At 53.5% G+C, this 20255-nt stretch overlaps 1 protein-coding gene across 3 annotated transcripts in view; it reads right to left on the bottom strand.

The window, feature by feature from the left end:
• The window catches only part of LASP1 (LIM and SH3 protein 1), a 52158-nt gene that overhangs the window by 11531 nt on the left and 20372 nt on the right, over positions 1 to 20255 (bottom strand). For all 3 annotated transcript variants that reach the window (XM_072780356.1, XM_072780357.1, XM_072780355.1), the window contains exons 3-4: positions 11629 to 11713; positions 3740 to 3847 (exon numbers count right to left, since the gene is read on the bottom strand). In XM_072780356.1, the coding sequence (XP_072636457.1) occupies positions 3740 to 3847; positions 11629 to 11713 (193 nt within the window). The remainder of the gene's footprint in view (positions 1 to 3739; positions 3848 to 11628; positions 11714 to 20255) is intronic.

Here is a 20255-nt window from a genome sequence, read left to right as displayed (position 1 = left end):
ACTGGGTGTTACATTTCACAGAAAACACAGAATTGTAGATAGAAAATCAATATATAAGCAGATATGTGGGTAAACAAAAGCAGAGCTTCTCTACTGGGAGGCAGGGGTTCCCATAAAAGGGTCTCAGTCATGAAAATGTCCTAGTGCATTACAGCCATTAGAGCTCATGACCAAAGGCCAGGAGTCCAGAAGGATACACTACATTCCAGAATGTGAGGCCCTGGCCTCTCAACCCTTTCCATGCCTTTAACGAAGACACAGTCACCTCAGAAGCATAACTTACGAGCACCCCACCTCAAAAATTTTCACACATTCTCAGTACCAGACAATTAATGGCCCAACTTTTCAACCAAAGCTTTACTCCCTGCCTCTTCTTTAGCCACAATGTGGAAAGCAGGCAGGTCTGCCTTTACAGGAATGATAATTATATTGACAACATTGATCTGAGGAATCATAGACTGCACACATCCAAAGCCTTTAAACACCACCTGGGGAGACCAGATACTTTTTCAAAATGTTCTTGCTTGTAAATCCTCTAATCTGGAGTATATTCCTCCGGGGAGGCAAATCCCATCTCTATGCCAGATGGTCTGACCTCTCTGGAAATAGCTAGGAGTCTTTGGGTACTGACCGCAGAGGTGAGGGACAAACTACATCTAGGACACTATTCTGGATGCAAACCAAAAGGTGTGGCTCTCTAAACACTATTTTTGCCAAAACTCTTCTGGAGGTTGGGACACCTTAACAATGAATCTAAGCATGGTTTCAGGTTCCCTTAGAGTCTGGGGATGTGGCCAGGTCTGGCACTCTCTGACTTAGGGCTGGGTGTAGCTTTTTCAGGCTTTTAAGTAATGGTTCTCAAACTTCACTGAGCACCACAGAAACCCAGCAAATGTGTTTACAATACTGGTTCCTTGATTTCGGCGCAGGTCATGATCTCAGAGTCATGGGATGGAGCTTCAGGTCGGGCTCCCCACTCAGTAAGGAGTCTGCTTGGGATTCTCTCCCTCTCCTTCTGCCCTTCTCACTGCCGTCTCTCTCAAATAAATAAATAAATAAATAAATAAATAAATAAATAAATATTTTTTAAAAATTTAAATGAAATAAAATGCTGGTTCCTGGGCCCCACTCCCAGAGATGCTCAATCAGGCAACCTATGCAGAGCCTGCCTGTGAGCCTGCATTTTCAAAAAATCTTCCCACATTGGGGCATCTGGCTGGCAGTCGGTTAAGAGTCTGACTTGGTTTCAGCTCAGGTCATGATCTCAGGGTTGTGAGATCAAGCCCTGCATCTGGCTCCAAACTCAGTGCAGAGTCGGCTTCAGATTCTTTCTGCCCCTCTCTACTCGTGGGTGTGCGTGCACTCTCTCTCTCTCTCTCTCTAATAAAATCTTGGGGCACCTGGGTGGCTCAGTGGTGGAGTATCTGCCTTTGGCTCAGGTCGTGATCCCGCAGGTCCTGGGACCAAGTCCTGCATCGGGCTCCCCAGAGGGAGCCTGCTTCTCCCTCTGCCTGTGTCTCTCTCTCTCTCGGTGTCTCTCATGAATAAATAAATAATCTTTTTTTTTTTTTTTAAGATTTTTAAAAATGAAAGAGAGAGAGAGAGGCAGAGACACAGGCAGAGGGAGAAGCAGGCTCCATGCAGGGAGCCTGACACGGGAGTCTTCCAGCTTTGCGGTCCACCTCAGATGTCCTAGCTAAAGCTGCAAAAGCAAAACCTGGTCAGGTTCAAGTTACCTCCTCCACCTCAGAGCCGAGTACAATCAGCTAATTGCAGCCCAGTGATTAATGATAAGATGGTTATCTCCTTAGGTGTAGATGTCTTGGCCACAGTGAGTTGTTACCAGAGCACCTCAGTAACACCTCCAATAACTGGGTATGGAATATTCTGGAAGCCTTCCAGAAAGGGAGACAGGGATGACTGGGCTTGCTTGTCTTCTGCCTCTAAAACCCACAGACTGGAAGCAATGAATGAATGTGCTGGGGTGTTGGGGTTGTAGATGAGAGCATGTGTCCTCACAATGAAAGGCCCCGAGACTAGAGTCAAGATTCCAGCTCTGTGAGCCACTCCAGGTTTTCCCCATTGCCCAAGGCTTCCCCCTCCCTCACACTTGCCATGTGGAGAGCTAGAAGAGACAGAGGTCTTTAACCCTCTTTACCCTTCTGAGGGTCTGGGCAGCTTAGGCAGGGAAGCTCTAGGGTATGAGGCCAGACCCTGGCTTCTAAAGAAGCAACTGAAACAGGCTTTATTTGTGTGTGTGTGTGTGTGTGTGTGTGTGTGTGTGTGTGTGTGTTGAGGAGGGTGAATTAGAGTCCTCCTAGCCCAAGGGAAGCGCTCCCATTTCCTCAAGCCACAAATTTCAAACTATAGGTTAACAGTCTTGTTGCAAAACCCACTTAGCTACCCATTTAGTTAAGTCTGCAGTAGGCATCTTTACAAAATAAAATAGAATGGAAAATATCTAAAGGCTCTCCAAGTAGTAAGGGCTCTTTCATGAAAGCTTTGATTTGGTTTTCTCTCTAAATAAATAAGCACGCCTGTTTGGAGGGTCACTAAAGTGAAATGTACTTCATATCGTAGGTTGCAAAGTTTAAAAGCCAGGGTCCTGAGCATGGTTCTCCTGGCCTAGACTCTGAAACCCACCTGAGCCACTGTGGAGCACAGCACCCCACCCCCACCCCCACTCTCCCCACCCCCACACCTCAGGCCGGGGAGGAGGAATGGGGAGGGATGTGGATCCTGGGGATGGGTGCCAGGTGGACCACCTGAAACCCAGGCCCTCAGTGACATTGGCCAACTTGCCAACTCCCTTCTGTTCTAGACATAAAGGCAATCGTTCGCCCAGGCTTCCATTTGTAGGACCTCCCAGTAGAGGCTGGCTGGCCACATGCTGCAACTCTGTACCCCAGGACTCTGGGTCACGGGTCTGCAGCCCATGCTCTGTGCTTGTGGCTCACAGCAAGTCTCCACCCCCACATGCCCAAAACCCCCCAGAGCTTCCCCACGAACCCAGATACACATGGGCTGCTAGTCCGTGGCTCTGCCAAGCAGGAAACCAATTCCTATCCCCAGCCACAGGTGCCATGGTCCCATCAATCTACTGCCCACTCTATATCCAGGGCTGCCATAGGCAGACACTGCTGACCATCCCCAGCCCAGGAAGGCCAGACCAGAGGGTATGGGGCCAGCCAGCAAAGCCGGCTGGGGTTTTTACACAGGAAGGAAGAGCAAGCCGAGGTGGGGGTGGAGGCCGAGGGAGGGCGGAAATACTGCAATATCAGCACCCAGAGACAGACAGGAGCGGGGAGGGGGTGGGAGCTGGCCCCACCCTACTCCTGCCACCCAGTTATGACTTTTGTGCTTAGACAAAACAGCCTGGACCCTGACACCCACCATAGCCGGGGGGGAAACAACAGAAAAACTTCAGAGAGGCTGGGGAGTGATTAGCACATAGGCCCTCCCTGTACACCCTCCCCCACCACTGCATAAAAAAAAATAGTGCTTTCATGGTAGAAATGCCAGGGTAAAGCAGAGAAATATGAGGGTACACAGAAAAAAAAGCTTCTGGGAATCCCAGACCTTTTCTTCCCTCTGCTCAAACAGCTGCCACCCAGGCACGCCCAGAAGAGCAGGGGCAGCGGAGAACCGGCCTCTCTCACGCCTGCCAGGCCGGCAGGGAGGGGGCGAGGAGGGAGGGCGGCGGGTCAGCGTGGGCACCGTGGCGGGCAGGGGAGCGTACGTTACTGATCTGGTCCTGGGTCTTCTTGATTCTCTGGAGTTCGGGTGTGTCTGCCACCACGCTGAAGCCTTTGCCCTTGTTCTTCTCAAACTCCTCCTTGTAGCGCACCTGGAGGGCCGAGCAGGGGAGACGGGTTAGAGTGGAGACAGGGCCAGCAGAGAGGGCCTCGGCCTGTGGCCGCCTCTGAGGCAGCAAGCAGCTGGGAGGAAGGAAATCCCCCCGCAATGGCATCCACCGCCCAGCCCCGAACTCAGAGCGGGAGCCTTGGCCAAAAAACGGTAGGCCACCCACAATAACCCATTAAGACGTATTCAGTGCATGCTGAGTCCAAGTGCGTTACATGAATCATCTCATTTAAGTCTTACTGTATTCTAGTATTAGCTCCATTCTACAGATAAAGAAACTGAGCCAGAGAGAGGCGAAGTCCACTGCCAAGGTCACAGAGCTTGGCCACACACCTCCAGAGCCATCAGGGTGCAAACATTCATCTGCCTGACTCCTGACCCCTCACTGCCGGCCTATCCTGCCTGAAAGCGAGAGGAAGAAGGTTCTTTCCAGAGCTCCCAAAGACCGCCCCAGGCCTCACCCTAGCCAGGATGTGGCCCTACCAACCAAGAGCCTGGAAGAGTTTTTAAGCGACCAGCTGAGTGAAGGCTGTGCCAAGGGACAAAGCTGGCACCCAGAAAGGAGGGCGGTGAGACAGCCACTCGGAAGGACTCCATCAATGAGCCTTTGACAGGCCCGGTGGCTTCCTGGAGCCTGCCAGGCCCGCTTCTGAGGTCAATGCCACATGAGGGGGTGAAATGGTGGGACACGGACAGGACTTCAGGACAAGGTTCCGAGCTCCAGGGAAGAACGCTTACAACTCCACCACTGCCTTCCTCTTCTAAGAAATCCACAAAAACTCAAGTGCCAGAGGAATGCCAGTCAGACATAAGAAAGGACTTCCCGAACACTAATGGAATTGAAATATGAAAAATATCCTGTTCTCCCCTGGGGAGTTTTAAAGAACAGAATGGAGGCTGGAAATGCCCATGGGACAGACAACTGTTCCCTGGCTTCCAGAGACTTCACCGTCCTCCTCTGCAACCAGCTGTTCCAATCCCACCAGCTGCCTGGACTTCCTCCAGGGGGCCGCACTATTCTGGAGGCAGGTCAGCCCAGGACATGAAGCCCAGGGCCTTGGGAGCTTCCAGGATGGGACACCCACCCAGGCAGCTCTCAGGCATGGAGTCGGGAGTCACCTGGCCACAGGGCTGAGCTGAGCTGCGCCCTGACCTAACTGACAACATGAATGTGTGCATCCGCGGCCACGCCTGTCTGTTCCTCTGTGCACTGCTCCAGGGTCAGAGGTCCTGGTTCACCCTCTAGAGCCCTGCTTACCTACCCACCCATGGGGTTCTATATCCTAAAAGGTTTCAGAAGCTCCTTTGTTCTTTTCTTTTCTTTTCTTTTCTTTTCTTTTCTTTTCTTTTCTTTTCTTTTCTTTTCAAGAAGCTCCTTTATTCTGATCCAGACTGAAAACAAAGGCCTGGATGTACAACCCATCAGACTAGAAGTTAAGGCAGTAAATATGAGGACTGATCCCCTGCAACCCTCCCAGCATCAGCTCTTCCAGGAAGCCCTGGAACAGCAGTACTGGAGGCAGGGAGACTCTTCAGGAAAGAAAGGCATTAGAGTCAGAAAAATGTAGCTCCAGGTGCAGAAGCTCCAAATCCAGGGGCTCTGGCCTTGATCCCTCATCTGTAAAAGGGTCGTCACAGGAATCAGTTAAAACATGGGGAGGGGGCACTTCCCATCGCCAAGCTGGGCAAAGAGCCAGAGGGACCTGGTTCTAACGTGCTCAGCCTCCCACCTGCCAAGCAATCGTAGGCAAATGACAACCTCTCGAGCCTCCATTCCCAATCTGTCTAATGGGGATAGTACCACCCATTCCAGTCAATGGTGCAGCCAAAAGACGGTGGCTCAAACACAGCAAATGCATCCTGGAGCATCGTGAAGTTAAGGAAGGGCTCACCACCTCCTGATAAGGGCAAGTGTGGAAATGTTTTGTCAACATTAAAGTGCTGAACAAGTGCCAGACCCCCACTCTTTCCTCCACTTCCTGGCCTTGCAAGGGTCAGGCCCCTAATCCAGGGCAATAATTGCCATGGCGACACGACAATGACATCAGCTAGTTCCCAGGCTCAGGAACTGCCTCTCCCCCGCTACTGGGGACTGGGGACGGAGAATTCATTTCACTCCTGGCACAGGCAGCCAGATAGGGCGGAGCCGGGGTGGAATGGAGACAGAAAGGATGGAGGGAGCTCGGGGTTCAGCACCTTTGTGCTGTGTGCCACTAGGCAAGTCAGTCCCCCTCTCTGGATCCCTGAGTGGGGGGCTGTCCAGTTGCTCTCTAAAAACCCACCTAGCAGTGGTTGTGTGACTCAGTTGGTTAAGTCAGTCTGCCTATGGCCTAGGTCATGATCTCAGGGTCCTGGGATCAGTCCTGCATCGGGCTCCCTGCTTGGCAGAGAGCCTGCTTCTCCCTTTCCACTGCTGCTCCCCCTGCTTGTGCTCTCTCTCTCTCTGTTAAATAAATAAATAAAATCTTTAAAACAAAAAAACCCACCCAGCTCTAGAGTTTGTGATCATTTTTAAGTACCTGCCAGCCTTCACTATGAAGAATCAAGGTGAGAGTCTCTGAGAGGCCTTTTGGTGCTGGAGTGGGTGGCAGAAGTAAAAGGTAGAGAGCCAGTAATGTGGGGTGGACTCTGCCCAAGGTCATTCAACCCAGTTGCTCATAAGGGCAGGATGCAACTCTGCACTGTGGGTGGATGATTCCACACCTGGGCCTCTCATCCTGAAAATTCCCAAGGCAGGGCCCAGTCTGATGCCCGAGGCTCCTCCCACCCCACAGACACTGCCTGTGAGACTCTACTTTCTCTATGCACCTGTATTAATAGCTCCCTGGGACTATCTTGTTCATTACTTACCCCAGCAAAGTAGGTACAAATAAATGTTTGCAGTGTGAATGATGAGTGGACTGAATAGACACAAAATATCAGAACAGACTATTTAGAAAGTGTAATTTAGAATTTAGAAAGTAACTGCTTTGCTGACCTAACCTAAGGAAAGATCATGACTTAAAAAAAAAAAAAGGGATCCCTGGGTGGCGCAGCGGTTTGGCGCCTGCCTTTGGCCCAGGGCGCGATCCTGGAGACCCGGGATCGAATCCCACATCGGGCTCCTGGTGCGTGGAGCCTGCTTCTCCCTCTGCCTGTGTCTCTGCCTCTCTCTCTTTCTCTCTGTGTGACTATCATAAATAAATAAAAATTAAAAAAAAAAAAAAAAAAAAAAGGCTTTTCTCCTAAATAAACCAGTATGAAACAAAACAAAAACAAAAATCGTTTTAAAAAAAAAATACAATACCAATAATTTCCACTTCCTATGTGCCTTCTCTGTGCTGGGCCTGCATACTATGTAACTTAGCCCCTTCTAAACAAAAAAGAAATCAGCTTTAGAATTAGACAGACACAGGGGCTCCTGGGTGGCTCAGTCGGTTAAGCATCTGCCTTCGGTTCAGGTCACGATCCCAGGGGTCCTGGGATGGAGTCCTGCCTCTGGCTCCCTGTTCTGGGGAGCCTGCTTCTCCCTCTGCTCCCGCTCGTGTGCATGAGCTCTCTCTCTCTCTCAAATCAATAAATAAAATATTAAAAATAAAATAAAATAAAATTAGAGATGGGGAGGAGAACGAATGAAAAAAGTCAGTGCTGGAAGCAATTATCAAAAGGTCAGAGTCTATTCTGCAGCTCCATTGTGCCCAGGCTCCATTTCCTCTCCTTTCCAGAATAGTTAAGAGTGAACGTTTATTGAGCGCTGACTCTATGCCAGGAACTGTTCTTAATGCCTAAGATATACTAATATTCTCCATAACACATAATGTCATATATTCTACATAATACATACTATCCCCTCACGACCACCTTTGGAGAAAGGTAATCCCCATTTTACAGATGAAGCCACTGAGGCTCAGGAAGGTATAATATCTTGCCCAAAGTCACACAGCTAGTGGTGGCAGACCCAGGATCTGACCTTCAGCCGGCAGGTCGGAGTGACACAAGTATGTCGCCTGCAGTGCTGGGACAGATCATGCTGTCCTGAGTCTGGGATTGCACAGTGCCATAGAGTATGACAATAGGGGAAAGAATGAAAGAGGCATTCTCCTTGCACTTCTGCCTGGGTTTCGGGGGCCACACAGACATTCCCAGCTGAGACTCCCCCCAACGATGTTGCCTCTACTCAGCCTGGGTCCGGCGGGGGAAGGGGAGCTGCCTTGCGAGGAGAGTACAGCTGGGCCCCAACCTCCAGTTCCCTGCCTCAGCCAGGCCTGGGCAGGACCACCCAGAGGGTCATTTCTGGTCAGTTCTGTGGTTACCTCCCCCGCAGAGGAGGCTCCAGGTGTCCCAGACACCCAAAGTACCACTTTGGGAACCAACCTAGAGACAGGAAAACAAATAAAGTTGAAATAGCACTGGCAGCTTCCAGAGACTGAGGGGGGCTGAGACACCCATGAGGCCAGGAAGGGGTTCTGGAAAGAGACCAAGTGACACCCTGGTGGGGTGGGGCCGGGTAGGCAGAGGAGGCTCCCACTTCCCTTCCCGCCAGCCACATACTGCTCTAGCCAGCCCTGCCCCCCACAGCAGCCACAGGAACCAGAACCTGTCACTACCCCCGGCCGGGCCCACTCAGCCCTTCCAAACCTCAGCGCATCAGCCCAGCCCCCAGCCTCCAGGCGACAGGGGGTTTGCTGTCCCCACTTTCCCGGGGAGGAAAAATGTCCTCTGAGAGGACAGGAGCCAGGCACAGAACACAGAGCTGGGGGCAAGGCAGAGGGAAGACAGACCCAGGCTTGCAAAGAAGACAGGGCCCTGGCCTCCACCCTCCTTACCCTAGCCCCCAGCCCCAGGAGCCCAGCTGCAGGTTAGGGCTGTGTCCTTGGCACAGAGCCCTGACTTCACTCAGAGCAGAAGCAAGGCGAGCTCAGGTCAGTTCCACCCAGCTCCCTGCCTGCTCCCTCAGCCCCGGCTCGAAGTCTCTCAAAGTAAGTCCCTAAGGCTCATGAGAATCACCAGGATAGCCAAAATGCAGATTCCTGGGCATGGCCCAGACTTGCCAACCAGAAACCCCTGTGTGGAGCCTAGGAATCCGCATTCTAGTTCTCTCAATCTCTCTCTCTCTCCTCCTGCCCCCGACCTGTCTTTCTCTTCCTCTCCCCCCATCGGTAACCGTGCATCCTGTGGGCTGAGAGTAAAGCTGGGTGCCAGCCACATCAGGCTACGGAACTGGCAGGAGCAAAGAGCTTGAAATCTGCCTCTGTCACTGGGCTCTGGGCCAGTGGCATGGCCTATCTAAATCTGTGTTTCCATCTGCAGAATGGGAATTAAAAAATCCCTGCTTCATCAGGTAGTTGCAAGGATTATATGCAGTCAGGGCCTGGCCCTCAGTGAGGACCTAATGGAGAATGATTGCCATTCTCGCCATTTCCTCAGCCTTCCTGAAAGACAGGGGGGCCCAGGAAGCCGGGAGGCAAGCAGCACAGAGGCCAGGTCCTGGGGGGATGGAGCGAAGGTGGAGCAGGGGAACTCAGGAGCCTGAGCCCAAGCCCGAGCCCGAGCCCGAGCCCAAGCCCGAGCCCGAGCCCGGTGCTTCCTCCTACAGACCCCACCCCTGGGGGACCTAGTTCCACCTGCAAAAAGAGCTACAACCACGCTTCTGTGGTGCTGCCAAAGGCTAAGGAAATTAACAGGGTTTGAATTTCTCCTCCTGAGAATAGGGGTGTGTGTGTGTGTGTGTGTGTGTGTGTGTGTGTGTGCGCGCGCGCTCGTGTGCAGGCCTGCCCTTGCCTCTGCCTGAGTATGCACACACTCTCGCACCTGTGGGACCTGCACCTTTTCAAAGACCTGAGGTCCCCTCCCCACACCTCTTCTTCCAGGTCCCTCTGGTGGGGCCCCCAGCACTCAGGGTTCTGACTGCCCCCCTCAAGCTGTGGGGGTGAGTATAGGTCGTCCTGGATCCTGTGGCCTGCACACCCCTGGGAGCCCCCTCCACCTCTGGCCCCCTGGGACCAGGATTGGGAGTCCCAGACACTCATCAGCTGTTGGCTAGGGTCTGACCGAAATCTTCACTGTGCAGACCAGCCCGAGGCCCCAGGCTGCCTCAGTCCCTCTTCCTGCCTCCTGGACCACCCTGGCCTCCTCAGCCAGCAGAGGTCAGGACTCCATATCGGCTCCCCCTTACTACAGGTTCCACGGAAAGCAGGTCAGCATCCGGGTTGGCAGATGTAACCTGCGGCCGACAGAAAACAGCTTCTCCTACTTGCTCCTCTGGCTGCTGTGGGACACGCAGGAGGTCACGCAGTTCAGTCACGCCTGAACGTCAGGCCGGGACTGTAACACGGTCAAGGTCATTGTACTTGGGAGTGGAAACTTCATGTGAAAATTCACTTACTGTGCGTGTCAACAGGCAAAGCGTCAGTCCCTCCTCTGACACCCACCTTGGAGTAGGGTCAAGGATGAATGAGGCCAAGTAACTAAAAGTGCTTGCTAAGCTATCAAAGTTCTCACTAGCACCAGGAACTACTGTGTTTATTATCAAGGTAGAGATAAGTTCTGCTTAGGGAGCTGGGTAGAAAATTAGAAAGAACAGAAGTCTCAGAATTAGCCAAGCCAGCCTTCAAGGTCAGCAATATCCCTTCCCTCAGCCCTACAGTGGTACTGACGCTGCCAACTGCACAGGCTCACGAGGTACCCAGGGCATGAGGCGCTTGATACCACAGCAGTTCATATCATTCTACCCCTACTACCCATATGGTCTTAGCAAGTCCCCTCATGTCTCTGGGCCTGCTTCCTCATCTGCGCCAGGGGAAAAACAGCTGCCAGGAAGAGTCAATGAGAGAATGCACATAAAGCCCTCGAGAGCACAGGGCTGGTTCTCCTTCCCATGACCTCCTGGGAGACAGGGACCCCAAGAGGTCATGTTAACATCAGACAGCAGGAATCCCACTCTGGAGGGATTAGGAGAGATCCCCCTCTGTGACCCAGGTGGATCCTCTGCAACATGTTCCCCGGCCTTGGGCACCCTGTCCACTTGGCTAAGTTCCTTGGTTGGGGGGGGGGTCTTTGCCAGAGCCTCAACCCACCCCCATCCCCCACCACCTATCTGGGCCAGGATGGTCCCAGAAGCCCACCCACAACTCCAGGCAGAGGGACCTGTTCAGGTCCCAAGGCTCTGGATTCTTTGCTTATTCCTCGCTGTTCACTAAAGACCGGGTCCTTCCTGGGGCAGGAGGCCATCTTCTCCCCTGCGACAGTGGCAGGCATCACTCCCCACAAAGCAGGTGCTCAAAAAAAACCAAGCCCTAGGAGACAAAGGTGGGACAGGCCCCAGGGCAAGGCCCCCTCCACAGCCTGCCCTCTGAAGGGTGGAGGAGGTTCGGAGACATGGCCATAAAGGGTGGGCTGACCTCAGATTGGCACGAGCCTGGAGAGGTGAGTCCTGTCCTTTGAGGGAGGGCATGAGTAGAGAGTAGGGAGTAGTAGACAGGGAGGCCCTCCTGGAGGAGGTAGGCTTTAGAAGCCCCATGAGAATTCCTGGAGCAGAATCAGATATCCATATCTCTCCAAGGCAGAAGGAGGAGGGAGCATGCCTTCCTCCACTTCTTTGATAAAAATCAGGAAATATGAAGTAACCAGGCGCAGGGGTGTGGGGGCAGGGAGACAAGGCAAGTGCCAGGATTTCAGCACCTTGGGCTTGCTGAGTAACCACAGGAGGAAGGAACCCTTGCCAAATGCAGAGGTTACAACAGGCCTCCCTCCCTGCCAGGCCACAGTGCCACCCCGCCCCCTCACCTGACTCTGGAGCTCGCTCTGTTGCTTGAGGCGGAGGTTTTCCGGGGTGTCAGCCACCATGGTGAAGGACTGCTTGGGGTAGTGTCTGCAGGAAGGAAATAAAGAGTGAGGTCACTCTGGGGAAGGGGCAGGAACCTCTGATGAACACCATGTGATTAAAATAAAAACTTAAAAAAAAAAAGTAGTAGTAAAGGGGAATGGGACATGCATATCCAGGGGGACTTCCTGGAGGAGGTGGTGAGAGAAAATGCACACATCCGGAGTGGTGTTTCAAGAGGCTGACAAGGTCTAACTCAACTGAAAGGTGGGGACACATTAGCATGATGTCAGAAAATCAGCTTGAGGCCCCCGAGTGACAGATAACACTATAAGAAAGGCTGATGTTCGCCTGGTGCCTTAGTTCATCAAATCCCCACAAACACCCTCTTTTCCTGCTCTGACAGAAGGGAGAACTGAGGCTTGGACAAGTTGAACAATGTGGCCAAGGCACAGGGCCAGTAACTGGTAGCATCTAAATTTGCACCCAATCTCCCTAGGGCCCAGCATCCTGTACCAAACCCTCTAGTCTCCAGACACAGGACAGACCAGAAGCCTGTTCCCCAGAAAGAGCGCTGGCTTGGAGGTACCAGGAGCCAGGGCAGCCCTCAACGCCAAGCCTGCAGGGACCTCCAGGATCACAAGGGGGCCTCAAGGACCTCACTTGAGGGGGCAAGTGAGTGCCCCCTCACTTCCCAGAGGAGGAAATGGTGTGCTGGTGCCAGGCCCTTAGCACTTCGCCGTTTTCATAATTAACTTATTTATCACACTGGTTTCTTGTCCTCTCTCTACTTCTCCCTGAGGTGAGAGGTTTCTGGTCTCTTTTGTCCACTATTTTATCCCAAACTCCTTAGAACAGTAGCTGGTGTTCAACAGATGTTTGTTGGATAAATGAATGTCACACAAGGCACTGCACTGTTCTAGGCCAAGACTAGAACTCGAGTCTCCTATGTCCACTGGGGCATGAGCAAGTCCCTCAGCAAACCAGCTACTGACAGGCAGCCTTGAGTCACTGGTTTGTGGGTATGTGCTGCTATGTAACACGGTTGCGGGTCCACACAAGTTCCAAATAGTTCATAGACTGGTGAGCAGCTTCTCTGAGCAGGAGCTGAGGTCTGGCCGTCTGGTCATTTGCAGGCCTGGGTGACCATACCTCACCACAACCATGATCACCTGCGGATTTCCAATTCACAGAAGAAGGTCCTCAGCCTTCTTCTAGGTATGTTCCACCCCGGCTGGCTGATACGCCCTAGAGCCAGAAATGAACTGCCCTCCTACTGTGCGCTCACCAAAGCTGGAAGGTTCTTGCTGGCAACACGCTGAGCCAGAGGTACCTGTGAACACAGGACTTCCCTCCAGGCCACCACTTGTGAAGGGGAAGACTTAGGATTTGCAGAACTAAACCAAGGTGGCTAGGGAGGGGAGGGTGACTAGAATGCACACAGCGCTGGGCTCTGGCCCTGCCACTGACCCTCTGGGTGATGTTAGCAAAATTTTTTTCCGCCTGGGCTAGTTTCACTGTCCTGGACTGAGGTGATTCCGGCTGTACCCCACTCCCAGCCTCCACTGCCTCTCCTGGGTCCTCCCTCCCACATCAGCTCAGGCCTTCAGCAATCCCAGCAGAGGGAGAGGACAGAAAAATAAACACAGGTGCCTGCAGCTGGCAACAGAAATGGCCCATGGATGAATGAGGGGCTAGGGCTATGGATCCAGGCCCCAGGCTTGGCCCAGCTGCAGGAAGCTAGGGCCACCCACAGGTGAGGTGCTCCATTCAAAATTCCTTAGCAGTTCCAGAAAAAGGGAGGGTCATTGGGAGTCTGTTCCCAGATACCAGAAAGAGAATAGCAGGAGGCATCCAAGTAAGATCTTTAGCAGAAATGGCTAAGGTCGTGGGAGGGAAGGCTTCAGAGATGACCCTCCCACCAAATCAGAGTCCTTCTGAAGGTGTCATGGAGGTGAGAAGAGCATCCTGTAAGTAGAGACTCATGTGGCAGAGGAGGGAGGTAAGGTCCTGACACCAGAGGAAGGAAGGGAAGACACCCCCACCCCCACCCCAGGCAGCTCTGGCCCAGGACTTGAAGGGTCTGTTCCACGATGGCATTGCTTAGCACTTGGTGGGGAAGGGTGGCCGGTGGGCTCAGCAAACACGCATGCTCTGGAGCCAGTCTGCAAACCTGGGCTTTCCCATGTGCCTGAATGTACAAGGTGAAAATGGAGTGCCAGCTCCGGTGGTCCAAGGACAGCCAGACGCAGGCACCTGCTGTGCACCCTCCACTCTGCAGTTCTCTGAGGCTCCTACGGTGTACACATGCCGCCGTGTTCCTCACACGCAGTGAATACAGAGATGGGCCCTCTGCAACCATGCGTGTCTCCTAGACGCCTACGGCCAGCAGGTCCACACCCGACAGCACGCGTTCCAGGCCACATTCACGCATCTCTGCCACTGCACCAGAAGGGTATCGGGAGATCCACCCCAACAGGCAGCAAGTGTCTCTTGATGATACTGCCAGGTGTTTCACCTTCTCTTTGGAACCATCATGACCACCCCCCCCACCCCAGATCTAAGCACCCCGCGGCCAAAACGCCAATCCCATCAGAAGGGAAGGGGAGCTGAACCTAGATGCGCATGCAGCTTAATCTGGCAGGAAGGGGGGGAAGTAGGGAAGATTTTAATCCTGCATCAGATTAACTAGATTATAGTGGGGCTCCAGAACCTCCAGTCTCTTACCCCACCTCCTAGACCCAACCGTGGGCCGGAGGAAGGCAGGCAGACATCTATTCCCCCTGCTCGGTCAAACCCATCCCCTCCCCACAGCCCCCAGCCCTGGCGAGACAACCGTGCCTTCCCCGCCTTCCCTTCCCTTCCCTTGCTCACTGCGCTTCAGGTTCCCATAGCAACCCCATCCTCAGCTCCAGGCAGGAGCAGCAGACACAGAGTCTGTGGGGGTGGGGGAGGCGCCCACGGCAAGGGTGTCCTCAGCTGCAGAGGAGCCCATGAGGGCCAAACCAGGAGACTACGGATGCAGGATCCTTGGAGACCGTGGCAGTGAGGACGACAGGAGACACTGTGTTTCGGGGGGAGGACCCCAAATGTCGGTGCTGTGCCCTTCCCCCACCAGCATGACTGCCTTCCAAGAGGGCTGCAACTGATTTGACCTCCTTCCGGAGAAGCTGCTGGGAATTCCACCTTCTGCCTCCCTCTCTCCTCAGACTGAAGCTCTCCCCACCCATCACCCTCAGATTCCGGTCGGCGATCAGATGTGTGTGTGTTTGCCCATGTGGGCGCTGAGGCAGATGGGGGGTCATCACCCCAGCTAGTGACCCTGCTGGCACCCCAGCCCCACCAACAGGCCAGACCATGGTGAGGGAGCAGGGAGCCAGGGTGGGAAGAATTGGGTGTCCCAACCCTACCTGGAGCTGGGTGCAGAGCATGGTTGTTCTTTGTCCTTTCTGGTGGCCGGGCTGCACCAGCCCCTTGTTATCATTCCAGGCAGTGGGCCCTCTCCTGACACCCTTCCCCACCTTTGACTGCGGTATCAGCTGCTCTGGGGGAGAGGGAGACATGCAGACTGTCCAAGTCCACTAGGGCAGGAAGCCTGGGGAGGGGTGGGGGTGGGGGGCTGCCGGGAAAGGGATCTAGCATCCATGAGGGCAAGATCAGGGACCAGCAGGGCAATCAGGCAGTGGCTGGCAGCAGCCTGGGCCTCTGGGAGAACCTAGAGGAACACCAAGTGACTTCTGGATAGACTGTATCCTGTGCACATTCTCTCGTGAAATCTGCTACAAGGCTTTGGGTTAGAAAAGGCAGGTATTATCACTGTGTCTGTTTTACAGATAAAGAAGCTGATGCTCAGTGTCAAGGACAAAGACCTTGCCCCGTGCACTCCCCCCTCCCCACCAGTGCCCAGGCATCTAGGGGCAGGCTGACATCTCTCTCAGATGGACCCCAGTCCACCCCCAGCTCTCAGAGCTCTGGGGAAAGATGTGCTTGGCAGGGCGGGTGGAGAATGAAGTACTTTATCTTTCAAACCCCACCAGTTCCCCCAGCTTGGTCATCATGAGAGACCCTCTGGAGGTCAGAAGGCAGGCAGACAGGCCGAAGCCACCTACTCCTTAAAACTTTTCTAAAGCAGGTATCTCGAGAGTCCAGCCAACGACCCACATGGATGCAGGAGGAGGGTCCTCCGCCTCTCAGGGGCTTTCCCTAAGGACCTCTGAGTCACCTTCCTGATCAGAAGGACTATGAGGACAGGTGGGATGCAGAGAAGCTGCCAGGCTCAGGCTTCAGGCACACTGGAGACAGGGACAGCTTAGAGGGCACGGCCCCACTCCCGCTCCTGCCCTTAGCTGCATTCCAGAGGCCAAGCTAGAATAGACCAGAAAGCCCGGCTCTCCCTTTCTACAAGCAACCTTGCCCCTTTCAGCCTTGGACCCCTTCAAAAACTACAGCTTTTTGTTCAGGGAGGAACAAAAATACATCAACAAAAGCAACAAGGAGCCTTTGGTTTTACCAAAAGAAAAAAAAAAAAATAGCCCCTGCATCCTGCCTCTGGAAGGAGCGGCCGATTCCCCTGCTGGGAAGGCTGCCCACGGGCCAGCGGGGAGGGCTACTTTCTAACCCAGTTTCTCCCCAGTCCCCCAGGCCTGAGGGGCTGAAATGGTGGGGATAGGAGACAACAAGGAAGCACTGTTTGACCAGTCGAAAAAAATGAGCAGCCAGAAAGATCAAGGCCAGACATGAAGAATTTACCAGCCCTCAGGTATCAGAGACCAGATGAAAAATCAAAGCTGGGAGCTGTCCCCAATGGCAGTACACCAAGAAAAATGATTCTGCCAAGTTGGGTAAGGCATGCAAACTGGGCCTCAGTTTCCTCATCTCTAAAATGGGGGCATCAAACCAAAAAAAAATAAAATAAAATAAAATGGGGGCATCAGGGACGCCTGGGTGGCTCAACAGTTGAGCGTCTGCCTTAGGCTCAGGTCATGATCCCAGGGTCCTGGGATCGAGTGCCGCATCGGGCTTCCTGCATGGAGCCTGCTTCTCCCTCTGCCTGTGTCTCTGCCTCTCTGTGTGTCTCTCGTGAATAAATAAATATAATCCTTAAAAAAAATCTTTAAAAAAATAAAATAAATAAAATAAAATGGAGGCATCAAGAAACAAAGTGGTCTCTGAGTTTCCTTGAGGCCCCAACATCTCTGAGGGTAAGACTTTGGGGATGAGAGCGGTGGCCCGGGGGAAGGGGAGTGCTGCATCTGGCCATGTGGATGCCCCATTGAGCCTGCCTCCTCCCTCCCCAACTCGCATCACATCCTCTCACTCCCACTCCTGGTGCTACACCCACTCCTTGGGACATCAGATCCCATTTTCTCCCCATCAGAGGCAGGGAAGAGGGAAGCAGCAAAGCCCCAGGCCCCAGTCCTGGATCTACCCACCAATGAATCCAGGGACACTTTGAGCACCCAACCTCACCAGCACAGGCCTCACACACTCTGAGACCCGAGGGAAGGAGCAGGATGACAGTCCCTTATTCTCCAGAGCCATCTCCATCCTCATTAGCCCTTCACCACCTAGCTCAAGGAAACTGAAGGATGGAGGGAAGTCTGTAGGCGGTGAAGAGGGGGAGGGTGCTTCTGAGTGTGCCCCCTTTCTTCCCTGGCCTGCCTTGTCCATGTCCACCCCCACACTTGACAGCCCCAAAAGCTGGTTCCCCTAGTCTGAATCTCTGCCTCAGGTGTGCAGGCTACATTAACTCATGGCCCCGAAGAGAGAGGAAAAGGCCACATTCTCCCCACCCCCATCCCACCCCTGACCTCCACACTCCTAGACTATTTGCATGGAGACAAAGGGGCAGGTTTGTGCGTGCTAGCCCATAGCACATCAGCCACACTTTCGGAAAAGGTAGTTTACAAAACAAAAAATGGAGGGCATAAATATTCCTCTAACAGAGGGAGCAGACTCACTCCACTTATCTAGAAATTTCACCAAAGAACTTGATTGACAGTGGTTCTTGCACCACCAGCCATGGTGCAAAAGTGGCACCTCTACCTTGCCACAGCAATGCCTGGATGGCTGTGCCTGGGGAATGTGAACACAAACGCAGCCTTTTCAGTCTGACTTGGCATTTCTTCCCGGCCCCACACCCAAATAAGTGTGTGTGTCTGGATACGCACCAGGTATGCATTTAAGGGCATGTCTGTGGGGGTCCATGATGGCCCAGCAGGCTGGCTGTGAGCTCTAGCCTGTGTTCTCTCTGTTGGCTAAGCCCAAAACAAGTCTGGTGCAAGGAGAGAAACTGAAGAGGCCTTTTTGCTGCTTACAGTCACTTTCTAGAAAATATTAAAATCTCAGTCTTGAGAAGCTACCAGGGAATGACAGACAGCCTTCTTCTCTCTTGACCACCCCCTTGCAAGATCCTGGCTCAGAGACTGGCCAGAAACAGGCACAACATAGAAGCCTCCCTGCACGCCAAACTCACACACTCACTCACCAAGTGGGTCCAACTTCCTAGCAAAGGGCCAGGAGAGATTACTGGTCCCTCTGAGTCTTGAGCAGGAGGTACTGCTGAGAAGGAAGGAAGCCAGGCCTGAGGTCTACAAAGCGAGGCCAGGATGGGAGTGGGGGCAAAGCTACACCCTGGGAAGCCCCACGACTCAGGAACCTGAATGTCACTGGAAGATGGGGCCAGAGGAGAAAAGACACAGGAGGGAATGAGGAGGGGACATCAGCCCAGTGCACATGGCACATGGCAGGTGCTCATACTCTTTGGTCTAGGGGCCAGCACCCCTGGGTAGGAATTTGTAACTGGAGAAACTGAAGCTCAGACAAGTCCAGAGGGTACTGCTCGCAAGCCAGGCCCATTACATCTGGCTTATTCTGGACTCGCTATGTCAGGTTTGCTGGCCCAGACTAGCTGCTCTACAGCGATGCAGTCGCCCTCACTGAGGGAATGTGAATGCCTGGGGCAAAGTGCTACTCTGCTCACTCCCAGCTGAAGTGAGGCCCTGCTGGGCCACACACCCACCGGAGGTCTCGAGATCTCGGCTCTCATTCAGAGTCCTCCCTAGATAACATCCCAGCTGAGCCAAAGGTCAACTGGGCAGAGGCTAGGGCTGTAAAGGCTGGGGAAACAGAGAAGGGCCAACCTGCTCCTATGGCCAGGGTGGGGGTGAGGGAGCCAGGAACCTCTGCCTGGGCAGTTTGGAAGCAACATCCCGGAAGCGGTGCTTCATCTCCTGCCTCTCCTGGAGACCCCAACACCTGCAGGAGTCCCCCAGCCCCCCTGCTTGCTGCAGCTCTCCAGAAGAAGTTAGAAGAGCTAAGCTGGGACTCTGGCACCAGGCTGAAAAAACGCAGAGAAAACAAGGACAAACCTCTGACTTCTTTCACCAACTCCCAATGCTCACTGAATTCTAGGCTACTAGAGTCTTAGGAAAAGACGTGAGTAAGCATCAGTCTGTGCCCACCCACCAGGCTCTGGGCTAGGCCACGCTTCTGCCTAGAGAGGCAGAGGCTCAGCAGCTGCCCCCAGAGGAGCCTCAGAGCCCAGAATCTAGCTTTGAGTGGTCCAGTCCTGAAGGGGTTAAGCTGCCCCAGCCTCTGGGCTCTACTGAACCCCACCCCACTCCTCAGCGGAGGGAGGAGGGAGGAAGTGGCAGAGAATCAGGGCTTGTGTGAGCCTTTAAGAATCCTAAGAATGTCCCATTTCCCTTGGGGGGGTTGGGAGGGGTTGGTAGGGGGAAGAGGATCAGTGGAAGCTAATAGAAGAGCAGAGGCAGCTGAAGGAGGAGCCAGGACAGAGCTGTGACCCTCCTTCTACCCGGGGGCAACCTTCTGGTGCCCCAGTCCCTCACAGAAGGGACAATATCCAAGCTGCTTCTTGGGCTTGAGATTTGTGTCAGAAATCTCCTTTCCCAGCACCTGGCACCGGTTGGCACATAGCAGCTGGCAGGCAGTAGGTGCCTAATGAAGGTTCAAATCCCAGGGAGATGACACTGTGGTGTTAAGAGGGCACTGGGGGTGCCGTAAAGGAGAGACTGCCTTTCAAAGGGGTTTAAGCCCCCCATCCTTTTTAGCGAAGTCCCAGCGCTGCCCTCCTTGGCAAACTTCAGCTTCGGAGAGCCTCCTGACTGAGAAAAAGCCTAGACTCAAGTCAGATGCTGGATTCTTTGAATATTGATTTTGCCACTGCTTAGTGACTTGACCTTCTGAAGCCCTCACCTAGGAGAGCGGGAGAGGGGAGAGGGCAGGGTGCCAGGAGGTTGTGTGTGTGTGTCCCCTCCCCCACACTGGGTTTACACTTGCTACAGATGAAGTCAACTTGCTATATATGAGGTCAACATGCAGGTGGAAGGTGGTGTGCTCTCTGGAACTGCATGGGACCGGAGGGGGGTGTCCTGGATGGAATGAGTTCCCCACCTCTCCCTCTCTCCTCACAGCAGGATAGGCTGCAGGTCCCAGTGTAAAAGAAACAGAGCCCCAGCCAACTCCACTGGAATCCACAGCCTCCTTCACCAGGCAGGGAGGGAAGAGATCTGCCCCCAGGCTGGGCACCCCCTGAACATTGCCCCCAGTTCTCAAGGGATGAACACCG

Source organism: Canis lupus, chromosome 16 (genome assembly GCF_048164855.1).
Source record: "Canis lupus baileyi chromosome 16, mCanLup2.hap1, whole genome shotgun sequence".
In the NCBI taxonomy this organism is placed as follows: Eukaryota; Metazoa; Chordata; class Mammalia; order Carnivora; family Canidae; genus Canis; species Canis lupus.
The sequence above is the reverse complement of the archived record's forward strand: the minus strand, read 5'-3'. Positions and strand labels throughout refer to the sequence as shown.